General features: G+C 39.3%; 1 protein-coding gene across 2 annotated transcripts in view; it reads left to right on the top strand.

Moving 5' to 3' along the window:
* The window catches only part of RASSF8 (Ras association domain family member 8), a 46,572-nt gene that overhangs the window by 21,902 nt on the left and 11,845 nt on the right, over positions 1–12,825 (top strand). For both annotated transcript variants that reach the window (XM_019616769.1, XM_003202541.3), the window contains one exon: positions 9,901–10,096. In XM_019616769.1, the coding sequence (XP_019472314.1) occupies positions 9,994–10,096 (103 nt within the window). In that variant the 5' untranslated portion in view covers positions 9,901–9,993. The remainder of the gene's footprint in view (positions 1–9,900; positions 10,097–12,825) is intronic.

Raw genomic sequence — 12,825 nt, 5'->3', positions numbered from 1 at the left:
TTTTTAATTTGAATGCTGTGTTTTGGGTGTTTGAACTCATTAATGCTGTATATTTTGGATAATTCTGGGTTTCTAGGTCTTTATTTGCTTATTATCTTATCAGTTAGCAGAAACATTGAGTCCTGTCCAACATTTAGAATGGTTGCTGAGTGAGTGTGCTTAATAAGCTATTCTGGCCTCTTAATGTTACCTGGTACTGTACACTTCCATAGCTACAGATCAATAAATATTAGAAATGCCAGCAACCACCAGGCTCTTTTTAGTAAGATCTGCTAGAAACTTCTAAATCCTTAATCCTCTGTAACTCCAACAGCAAAGAGCTCTCCAGAATATACAGCCTGTCCTCTGTGTTTCTATGGAGAAGAGTGGGTACAAATTGAGGTTTGGTAAGAAAGAGCAGTGGAAACTAAAAATAGCTTAATTGGATCTTCTGTTTGCTTGTTTGTTTTTAAAAATAAAAATAAAAAAAAATCCAACTGGACTTTCTACTTTATAAACTGGGCTTACAGAGCCCAGAGAGTTTACAAGAACTTTGGCTTTGGTTACAGCATTGCAGAACTGCTGAGCTGCACTTTTGTTTAACTTGGACTGCTGTTTGTTGAATTCTAGATGTTCTTCAGTCCCAAGGCCTGGCATCCCAGGCATCTTGTAATTAAACTCAGAACATACGGTGAAGATTCACCATAACAGGAGAAATGATACTGAAATTCCTTCTAGTGGTACAGCTATATTCCTGAAAGGCTCTCAAAGCAGATCACTGTTTGCCGTGGCTTCCCAAAAAGGTTACAGCTTGCCCAAGGTGTATGTAGGCGCACTGGGGATCCATGGAGATGTGTAGAATAGCATGAGTTAGGGAGGGGTAAAAAAACAGCAGGGTCACAGCATGGCACCTGCTGATCCTTTATGTTTTGGCAGGTTCAGGGGAGAAGTAGGATGAGGGAGAACTTGAAGGAGGATAATGAGATTTAGTCAGTCATTTGATTGAGTTTCTTTTATGTGAGTGCTTAAGACACCTCTTGCAAATGAAGCATACTTTGCTTCATAGTTCACTTGGAAAAATGCATGAGAAACAAGAAGGGTGGAGCTAAGTTTGGCAGGGTTTCCTGAATGAAAATATGTAGATCGCAGTACTAGAGAAAGAGGAGAGCTACTTCACACTCCCTGCTTTTGCCAAGTTTGCTGGCTTCAGAAACCGTCTGGACAAACAAGTGAATGGACAGGGTGAGTTTTCTGAGGATGCAGTGAGGAGGAATATGCAGTCAGTAGAACACAAGGAGAAAACCTGTAGCTGCATGGCCTGTAATGCAAGGCTACATCTTAGAAAGAAGGCACAAAATATAGATACTGTTTGAAAATATGACAGTGAAATGAGAGTGAAGAGTGATGCTGATATACAGATTGTTACCAAAGAGAAAGAAGGTAAGAAAAGGAACGTGAAAATACCACTTTCTTGCTATATTGAATTTGATCTTTCAACCATTTTCCTTTGGTACTACGGGCTGTAACTTTTGTTTAGTTGCTGTGAATTTATTCGCATAAAATGTTGTTTTTCCTGAACAGCTATTTCTTGGGTCATCCTATGAAAGGTATATATGATCTTTGCAGGACTGCTTCTCAAAGAGAAGCCTATGTTGTGTTGTTACTCATTTCTATGCTTTCTGGCCATTCCCAGTGAGCTTTGGGCCTCTTAAGTTGGTTTTAGACAAACTTAAAGGGAATTGGTTGTTTAGAAGGTATGAAGCTCGTAACAGTTTTGCTAAAATTATCAACTGAGTAGAGAAGAGAGAGATGTAAGTGTATTCGTGTCCTGAGGTAAAATTGCAGTTCTCTAGCTATTTTGTGACAGCATCGCCAGTTGGCCAAAGCAAAGGAAACACAGCTTGGAACTGGCTGTAGCACCAACACAGCACCGAAAGCAGAACTCAGGGAAGTCAGTCAATACAGTTGAAGTATTTGAGTCCATAAACTATAGCTGTATGCTAGGATTATCTCAGATTTTGTTTAATAAATCAAATTACCCAAAGTCACAATTATTTGGAGAGGAGAGATGTGTAAGTGATAAGCTGAGTCCTATAAATAGAGAACAGAAGAAGTAAATAAGTTTCTGTGTTTGGGGAAACACAGAAGTAAACATAGCCAAGTATAAATATTAGAAAGATCCCCCTCCTTCTCTTAATTCTCCTAACTATTTATAAAGATTCTTTGTAGAAATATGTTCTATCTCTGTCTTGCTGATTGGGTTCAGGGCTGCCAGGAGAATGATGTAAAAATGTTTTTAGGTAACGGTTAATGATAATGTAACCTCTCTCAATAAAGCCTTGAGATTACCATCTTTTTTAAACCCGTTATGTTGATTAAGTTGAAAAGGCCTCACTTATTTTTCTTTTAGGAATTTCATTTAATTACAGCAAGATTTCTTTACAGTAGTCATGTTGTACCATGGCTTTTAAGTAATGTTTTTAATTGATTTGTAAAACTTAAGCTAATTCACATTTAAATAGCTACTTGTAGAGTGTATTTTTCCCTTTGTTCTTCAGTGCAAGCACTGAAGTGGAGGGATAGCTCATTTGCAGGTAATTTTCCCAAAAATGTGGCTGAGGACAGCGTTAAGTTTTGATGAATTTTGAAATGTGGGAAGTGTAGTAATGTTTTTGTTCTGATATTTATGAAATTTGCCCTCAATTCACATTTGGAGTCCAAGGAGCACTTCATTTTGACAACTGAGACTCAAGGTGGCTGTAGTCAAATGACGAACCACAACAAGCATTGCGTGTGTGCTAGTCTGAAATGTAACAAACAGGTTTAGCCTTACGAAAACAAGGGTTAAGCCAGTTCTTGCCAAAATGGAGCACATTACCTCATTGCCTTTAGTTGTAAATATCGGCAGTTGCACACAAGTATCTTCAAGCAAACCCTCAGCTGGCTTGCAGACAAATGGTAAAGAAACCAGGGAAAAGAGGGAAGTGTGGATGGGTGGGACCGTGTCTTCCTTGAAACCAACTGGAGAGCATGACCTATTTTCTGTTCTTTGAAGCTGGGACACCCAGAGGTATAAGCCAACTTTAAAGTGTTCTGTTTGTGTTGTTGCTTTCATTTAAATATCTGTGCTGCAATGAAATGTCTTATTTTGTTTTCTTTCACTCCCACACAGTAATTAGACCACAGAAGAGTTGGATAAACGTGACTTCCACTTAATATTGTTGCTATTAATAAAGTTGTGGTTGCCATTTTGTCAAATGTGCTGTATAATTGATGCTAATGAAGAACAAACGCAGAGCTTTGGAAAACAGCGTGGTAAATGTATACCTGTTGAAGTTGAGACCATGAATCACAAGATACTTATTTAATGCGTGTGACTTTTCTGAGCTGTTTGTCACAATGTATATGCAGTATGGTCTCCTTTACTAACATACCCAGAAAAGGGTATCTTCTACCACAGAATAAAATGCATCCTTTCCTAGAACTTATGGTGAGAACTGAGGCTTCTCAGGATATGTCCATTCAGACCTTCATCATCCAGTAGGTCTGTGATATTTCATGCTATAAATTTGATGGTAGCTTCAATATCGAGTGAGGAAAAGAAGTGCTTCGTGCAAAACCACTTGCAGATGACAGTCTAATACCAAAACAGATTCAAGGTTGTGATTTAGTGGTTAATCCTGTTTGAACATGACTGAGTTGTATCAAAATAAATCCTATCAATTTCAAGAGCTGCAAAGCAAATCCTGCATCAGATACTGTTCTGATTTGCTGGTCCATGGATTAACTATAATGCTTTTAACTCAGATTCTAGACCTTACTTTGAAATTGTAACCAAAATCTGGCCTGTGGGTTCTTCTACCTCACGCCTGTGTGGAGCATAGATTCTTTTTGTCTCTAATCTTAGGGAAAGGAAAGCATTACTTTCAGTGTTGTTCCTGTGCAGTTAATTCAAGTGTGAGTGTGTGAAACTTGCTGTTAATAATTTAGTGTTTTGTTCTTAATGGTAACCAAATTAAAAAACCTTTAATAAGCTATCTGTTTAATTAGTTCACCTGCTGGTTTGTATATTTCATTTTGTGGTGGTCTGGAAATGTCCAGAAATGCAATTATTTTAAAAACCTTATTGCTCCAAAATAATAGGTAAAGATAGATGGTACGATGTTTTTGAAAGCATTACTGCTCCACTCCTTAAAATATATTGGTGACAATGGGTTAGAAGTTGGTTTTCTGTGAAGGTACATGATTTACAGACGCAATCTGTGTTCATGAAGCTTTCAGGCTACCTCATCTCCTGTACCACAGCTTTCAAACTGGTGGATCTTGCTTCCTGCTGCAGTTAAATCATTGCTAAATGGTATCTCAGGCTTCATTACTTGTAGTCTTGAGGCAGTTTAATGAAGCTAGCTGAGGATATTGGAGAAAGCACACTGAAAGCCTGTTAATGAATTTGAGAGTGATCTTGCTATAGCGGTGTGGCCTTTAGTCATTAAAGATCAACAGGGAGTAAAGAGTTGGGTTCAGGCTCCATTCTCTTTCATTGACTGGAGGGAGAAACAAGGATGAGAGTAGCTCTGTTGAGGCTTTTGAGACAGTGAGACAGTTGTTTGTGTGTAGCTGAAAAGGAACCAAAGATTACATGTAATCTGGGATTCCCTGGTACAAAGGAAGAAGACACCCTAAAAATGAATGTTTCTCGAAGTTCATTGAAACTGGGAATTAAATTAAAATTTCTCATTTGAAGGAATTATTTCATTTTAACTAAATAATTCACTAAATAATTTTGCCACTGACAAATCTAAAATATGTGGGCAAATTCTTTACTTTCTCTTATCACTGTCCACTTCTATTCCCTCACCTTTATTTTTTTTAGGAGAACAGCTTAGTTCTTTCTGGCTGGTTCTCAAGAATACAAAGAGAAGAGGCTCTTCCAGTTTTGTTTTGTTTGTGCGTGTGCTGTGAGGGAGACATGAGGATTGGTCTGTAATTAAGGAAAATATCAACTTGCAACTTCCTCTGCTTCAGAACACTTTCTTTTCTGTGCTGTTTCATTGTACTGTTAGCTGCAGTGCACAAGGAGAAACTGCAAAGGAACCAACAGCTCCTGAGCCAGACTGTTGAGGGTTCTTGGATGCTGGTCAACTAGTAATTGTCTGGGAAACTGATTTTTGGAGTTCTAGATTATCTGGAGGCAAGATTTCCAGTGGCTGCTATTGCTTGAAACAATCTCTTGTAGTTCAGAATTCATATGAACTTGCATATTAGTGCTATCTGATCTGTCACACTGTGTACTTGGTGACTTGGATAATACTTGTGGCATCTCAGGGTTGGTCTGCTCTGCACAGTCATGTGTTAGACCATCTTTCTGCCAGTCTCATGTGAGGCAAATTCCTTGCTGCTTACACATACTCTTCAGCTTGTACTCAGCGTTGTCATCTTCATGGTTGTGGGACCTTTGGTTTGTTTGTTCTAAGCAGTGCTTATTATCTCTGAGCACTCTTCTGGTGTGTCCAAAGAATAGCACTCCACAAGAGGGAATAGCTCCGTCCCACTGAAAGAATTGGATGCTGCTTCTCTACAAACATCTTCTTTTTCAAGAAAGTTGTGCACTCATTTCAAAACCACAGTGTGTTCCTTTCTAATAAACATGTCCATGTGGCTTTTTGTTTTGAACCTGTCATGGGGGGGGTGTTCCTGTTCATTGGTGGGAAGCAGTGAATCTTGTTCATCAGTCCCAGGAAAGAAGCTTTTCATTAAATGCTAGTTAGCTTGTTTCCTGTAGCCAACTCTATTTGCAGTCATATTCAGCTGGAAGATGTTACTGTTCCATACCAGAATTTGTATGGGAGGGTAGGTCTGTCAGATGTCTCCCTGTCACACCAGGGTAAGGCTGTGTTCTTCTACATGTTTATAAACTTTTTTGGGGGGTATCTGAACTGACTTACTTGTACTTAATTGATTTTTTCTTTTCCTCTCAGTTGATCCTTGCTTGCACTAACTGTCGTTATGAATAGCATCCAACTAACAAGCTCTCCATCTGACCAAAGCCCCAGGTGGGATTGTCATAGGGAAAGGCAAGGAGCACAACTTGGCCATAATGCACAGAATGAGAAGCAAAGGCAAAAGCAGCAAACTCTGAACAATTTTGATGATAGACAATTGTGAATGAAAGTATATTGAATAGCATGCTGATTGTTTGCTGGGGGAACCGGAAAGTTACTGGAGTGCTTTTGTCAAAATTCTTCAGTTTATTCCAGCTGAAGCAAAATTTTAGCCTTGATTTGATTAGCATACTACTTTCAGATGTTGTGAACCTTGTAGAAATCAGAAATGGGATGAAATCAACATCTTTATCCTAGTTCTGAGGGTTTTTCGTGAGTCAATGCTTATGACAAGGGCATCGGCTTGGACTATGTGTTTTTAAGAAGAAAAGCAAGCACATTGCAGTTTGTGAGTTCTGTCTTCAGTTGAAGGAGCAGCCTTTCTGTTATTTGTGAGCCAGCTTTGAAGGCATAGCCAGGATGTGTGTGATATATATATATATATATATATATATGATGGAGTTTGTTTTCTTTCAAAAACTGGACAAATGTCTGAATGAGCAAGATCTGAGCCAAGTAGGACAGAGGAAGAATGTAGGGAACTTGGCTAAATGCACAGCAAACAACATAGTTGAGGGGCTGCAGGCAAGGTGACAGAACAAAAAGCGTGGGGGAGAGGGCTGTGGGCTGCAGCTGGGGGCTGTCCAGTTTCAGATGCTTGGTTCCAACCAGAAATACTTGTCACTGGGAAGCTGGTGACTAGAAGACAGAGGGAGAGGTGAAAGCTGCGCTCAAGAGACAGGCTTTGGCTTTGTGCCTCTCCTTAGTAAATTAGCTTTCCATTCCTATTCCCCGTCACTGCTAAAATAAGATATTATGTGCAAGATGAACTCGTTTTGAACTTAGGGGATTGTGAAACCTCAAGTGAGTTTCTCTTCCCCACCCTTTCCTTTGGCTTTAATGAGAAGTTTGTGTGCTATTGGAGGTGAGGATTATTTTGCTTTCTCTATTGCAGAAAGGTGACGTACGTTTTGGACATGAGCTTTGGGTTGAACAGTCTCTTTGGGGCTATCAGAAGAGACCTCAGCAGAAAAGCAAAGAAGCTATTAATGGTACACGAGTTAACTGTCTGCAAATAAAGAGCAAGAGATGGATGAAGGGAAAACAAATGCTAGTAGAAAGGATTTATGGAGTTATGATTGGGAAGCAGAGAGAGGTGTACAGCGGAAGCTTTAGTTTTTTGGACTTACATAAACTTACTGCACGGTCCTGGTAACCAGACTAACCCTAGCTTGTTGCTGTACTATCAATGGGCTTTGTTTAGAAACTTGAAGGAGACGGAGTGATTCCAGCACACAAATCATACGTTTCTAAAGTCTGGATGTTTTCAGTTTTAGTGACTGAGAGATCTGGGAGAGGTTCCCACTAGAGCCAGTGGGGCATTCAGCCCTTCAATCTTACACACCCATCATCTTTCCTACAGAAGCTGAGACGGCAGGCAGCTTTTGGTGTTTCACCTTTGCCATTTAGTCCATTTAAACGGTTTGCCCTTTAAGGAAAATAATGGGAATGTTTCCCCTAAGCTTGGACTGTTTCAGAGATGCTTTGTTCAGACCACTTGCTGCTTTGGTGAACGCTGTTTTCAAAACGGGAAGCGTCAGCAAATATTTCATTATTAAATGATGACTCTCCTCAGTTTTTTTTAAAGGTGGATGTTAGGAAAACAGATGACTAAAACCGATCTGCGCCGAATGCCAGGCTGTGCTCTGTGTGCTGACTGGGGGGGAATGCACTTGCTGGCTTGCTAAATTGAGATAATACTCTGCATGGTGACGGACAGAAAAACAATTAGAGCTGTCGGATTCTTTGCTGACGTGTGCGTTGTCACATGGGGAGACGGCTTATTTGGTGCCAGTAAATCTGAACTGGTCAACTCTCAGCAAGATACGAAGTTAATTAATAAAGTTCCTTACAGTTGGGCTTTGGAATGTGAGGGCTGTTTATTTGTGAATAGAGCTTAACCAGGAATAAACAACAGAAGTCCTTAGTGGGGCCTCCTGGGTGTTTTCTCAGTCACTGCTATATTGCGGGCAGATTAAAAGACTTTCTCCTGCACATTTACTGGGGCATTTAGTTGGCTTTACCTGCCTGAAGAGTTCCTGTGTTTCTGTGGACTCTGGTAGCACTTGTGTGGATTGTAGTTTTCTTTGAAGTATGCCACTCTGTATGGGAAAATGTTTATTTAAACTCCTGACCTGTTTGGGTTTTCTCAGGTGCTTACTGAGATCTCAAAATAAGGAATGTCTGTATACACTGCTATTCTTAAAAGTTACCACGTTTTCATTGATGAATTACACAAGCATATTTGAAATCTGGCCTAAACACTTGGAATTATGTTTCTTTTGTTTTCTAAGTGAGTAATTCTGGACAGGAATTTTGGTGTGCTGCAGGACCTACTTTACAGCACAGTTTAATGCTTCTGCACTAAAACTTGTCATGCTTTGAGGTGTGTGGCTGCTGAATGTCACAGCTTGTCACAGGACCATCAGAAGGGCTTCTGGACAATGCATCGATATGGCTGGCAGCTGAGTGCAGGAGGTGACTGTAGAAGGGAAATAAGCTTTCTTTTGTAGCTTGGAGGGCTGTACCAGTGTGTCTTTTTCATGCAGAAAGAGATGTCAACTTCATCAGGAGAAAACAGTTCTGATTAGACTGTAAAATGACCTGGGTTAAATGTTTGCCTCCAGGTGTGACCCTGTTAAATCCATCAGCATCATCAGATTCCATTTTCATTCTGTAACCCCAGCATGCACATTTTTATTAATGGCCTGCAAACAATTTTCCAATTTCTTGTGTTCTGTTTCTGTGTAGTCCACTTCTCTGGTACCTAACTCTTCAAAAATATTATCTTTAGTCATTTCATTTTATCCATATGGGATAACCTGATTGCATAAGCATCCTTTACTGTACTATCATTGCTTATTTTTACTCAACCTGCTTAAGTAACCCAGCTACCTCTTTAGTTTTCTTAAAAAAAAAAAGTCACTGGTATTTATGTCTTCTTTTTAATTGTTATTTTTCATTTGGGAGGATTTTGTTTATTTTTTAGCAGACCATTGTACTTGAAAGTTTTGAAACTCAGTGGTTCTAGCTAGAAACTGACTTGTGAGCCATGATCTAGAGGATTTGCTAATGCAGAGGAAAAGCAGAAAGAAAACCTATGATAACATTTGAGCCACAGGTCTATGTTAACAGAACGAGCACAAGGTTGGCAGGGGTGGAAGCACTTGGGCAACATTTTTCCCACTGTGCTTCCTTGCTCTGGAGAGAGAAAGAAGCAATCCTTTTCTGCTTGCTTTCCTTCCTGGATTTTCCTGTATTGGTGCTGCATGCTGGTGCCAGGAACCTTCAGCTACTTCTGTATGGAGACCAAGGCTGGACTCTCAAGGACAGATGTAATTAAAAATGTTTCCCCCATGTTTTGCTTTGTCACCACCTGCTAGGAATTCACCCTGACACTGAAAACATCTCTAACTGATCCTGTGAGGCATCCAGGCGGTATAGAAAGGATGGGGCACTGCTCACTGAATACTGCCTTGGGTTTACTTTGGAGTTGTTCATTTGATACTCTTTCCCTTGGTACTCTTTTTGTAATAATTTAAAATATTAGGAAACAAACTGTAATTAATTTCTGATAAGCCTAAAAGAACATCATGGGTAGAGATCGCCAAAGCATGAGATGCTGGTTCTCTGTTACTAGGTTAAAGAAACGAGATTAAAGACTACGTTCATCTTCTACCCAATAGATGATAACCTGAATTTATTCATTTTATAAACTAGTATTGCCTCCTTATAAGCATCAGTTTTTTTTCTCTTCCAGCTCCTGAGAAAAGACCGCTGCATTATCAGTGCTGTAGCTGCAAGCATGACTTGACTGAGTTGCATTCATGGCTCTTGGATGATCTGGTGAACCATGGAGCTCAAAGTATGGGTGGATGGAGTGCAGAGAATTGTCTGTGGAGTCACCGAAGTCACAACATGTCAGGAAGTTGTAATAGCCCTTGCCCAGGCTATTGGTAAGTACCTCTGCCAGTTGGATGCCTTGGGCTTGAGTGAAGCTTTTTTATGAAGCTGAACTGAGGCCTAGTGGGGGTGCATTGAGTCCCAGAAGAGCATGAAATTGTGCAGTGAGATAACCTCATAGTGTCTTAGAAGGCAATGTAAACTTGCAGCATTTTATTTTTAATATTTAACCCATTGGAGAGGTTAGAAAAAAGAAAAGAAACACCTTGAAAACCATGCACTTCCTTATGGCACAAATTTGTTCTGTGAATTATTACATACTGCTGTTTGTCATTGTAAATATAGCCTGGACTAAGGAAAGTGCTGAACTGTCAGTGTTTTGAATACCAAGGATATAAAAAGCAGCGGAGAACAATTAGTTGGCTTTCGTAAGCTAGTGATGTTAATTGAAATTACACACTTTGTTAGGGATTTATAGCCATATTGGGCATAGCATAGATGAGTAAAATAGGTCCTTCAATAGGTCCATTCTCTTTGTCCCACACTCCATGTGACTCCCTCCAAATGAAAAGGGTAAGGTGAAGTTGGTTCAGTGTTAGCTATTTACTGAATAGTTTATACAAAAACAATGAAACAATCATCTTTCAAGCTCCACTGCGAGAAAGAACAGTTTTATTAGTTCTGTCTTCAGTCTTCCTCGATTTTTCTTGGTGGCCGAGGGCTTGTTGAGTAAGCCTCAGCCTCATCCCTTCCGTGTTTCCTGTGCTGAATCTTGTACTTTGCTAGAATTTTATCATCAGCTTTATGTACTATTTAAAGTTACTCATAAAACCTACATGTTACCTAAAATTACATCAGTAACTTAAGGGCTAGCTATCACATTTTTCAGTACTCCAAAGATTTTTGCAAGATGGTATTAGTAATCTGACTCAATTGCAAAATAGTAACCTAAGAAAAACAACTTAAAGCCATAAATATCAACTAGATATTCTACCTATAAGCCTGAAGTCGATTTGTCTGAATTTCTGTGATGTGTGCTTACTCAAATGCATACTTCTGATCATCATTTTCATATATTTTTATCTGATATAAGACCCACATTTGTGTATTTTGAATCTTGTGGGGATTGAATGCAGTGCTAGCATGCGTATACTCTATCTGAATGTAGCAAATATCTTTAAAAGTTTTATTTAAAACGTGCCAAAAGGTGCTATGTCTCCAAAATCATATATCCAGTGTAAGCTTTAAGAGTGCTTTAACAGTTTTTATTAGTTGCAGGCTTTCATTTTATGCCAATAGGTTTATGAATTGCTTCTTTCCATGTCTTATTTTCTGCCTTTTTCTATGACAGTTATGCTAGCATGATTATTTTGTACTGATGATTAAGAAGTATTATTTATTTTTAAAAAAGAAAACAGTACTTGTGGCAGACTTTCCTGTTCTCTGTCTTTTCTTTGTTTTTGGTACCTCTTCCATCCCATTTCCTTTTCCTCCTCCCTCAAAATGAAAAATGTCAGGCTTCCAATTCTAGACGGTTCTCTCATACTTCCCCATGTTATTTCTTTGTTTTTCTTCTCCATCTTAAGTTATTGGCCTGAATTCTGAAAAGACTCATTAATCTTGGAAACTTCTGCAGTTTTTGTCAATTCAGCAGACTTTCTTTTCTGTAACGTGTCACTTGGGGCATGCAACTCTGTTTCTGTGTGGAGATAAAATTCAGTTTCAACCAGTGCCAAATTAAGATAATCCAAGGTCATACAACTTGGAAACTCTTATGAGGCAAATATCCTCTCTAGAAAACACCTAGAGTGACTGTGCTCCAGCTTCTCAGTGGGGCTGCTTGGACGTTAAACACCGATATAAACTACATCTGTGTGTCTTTGGCAGGTAGGGTTTTCCCAAGCCTCCTGTCAGGCCATTCATCAGAAAAGCAACCATATGTCTGCTCCTTTGACTTGGCTTTGTGTACCAGTTTACCAGGAATAATTGTCACTCAGATTTGGATGGGAAGCTATTAAAATGTATCCTGTTAGCTCCCACCTGACATTTGATGGTGGAAAGTAGCCAGCCTCAGTTGGCTTCCACCTTGATTGGCTCTGGTTTTATTTTCCACTTTGCAGTCTGGCTCCTTCGTCAGTCACATAGTTTAGTAGGACTCAGTATTATTTTGTCTGTTGGTCTGTCTGCAAAGTTTTTCAGATGCTGCTTTTGCTTTCTGACAATATTTTCCTAAGTTCTTGATTAAAAAATACAACCATCCACCCCTCCGACAGTACAGCCTTCTCCCTTGAACCTGGAATATGAACCATAATAGATATATTATTTGTGTTGAAGTGCAGATTGGGAATATCTGCAAATTAGCTTATTTTACAGCCATATCCACTGAATAAAGAACAAAACAGAGGTACTTGTCAGTACTCTTTGAAAACACCTGCTTCTCATGACAAGCTAAATCTGCCTCCATTCCAGAAATAAGAAAAATAAAGCTTTACAGTATATTTTAAAAAGAGGGAAATGGAAAAAATATATATCATAGAATGATTAGTGTTTGAAAGACACCTCTGGAGATTGTCTGGTGCTACCCACTGCCAAAAGCAGGGTCACCCAGAGCAGATTGCCCAGGATCCTGTACAGGTGGGTTTTGAGTATGGCCAAGGATGGCAAATGATGATTCCACAACCTCTCTGGGCAACCTATGAAGGCTTTGGTTGCCCTCATAGTAAGAGAGTTTTTGTTTGTTTGATTGGTTTTTTTTTCTGGTTTTGTTTTGTTTTGTTTGCTT

Source organism: Meleagris gallopavo, chromosome 1 (genome assembly GCF_000146605.3).
Source record: "Meleagris gallopavo isolate NT-WF06-2002-E0010 breed Aviagen turkey brand Nicholas breeding stock chromosome 1, Turkey_5.1, whole genome shotgun sequence".
Taxonomy (NCBI): Eukaryota; Metazoa; Chordata; class Aves; order Galliformes; family Phasianidae; genus Meleagris; species Meleagris gallopavo.
Note: the sequence above shows the minus strand (reverse complement) of the source record. Positions and strands in the feature narration are given on the sequence as shown.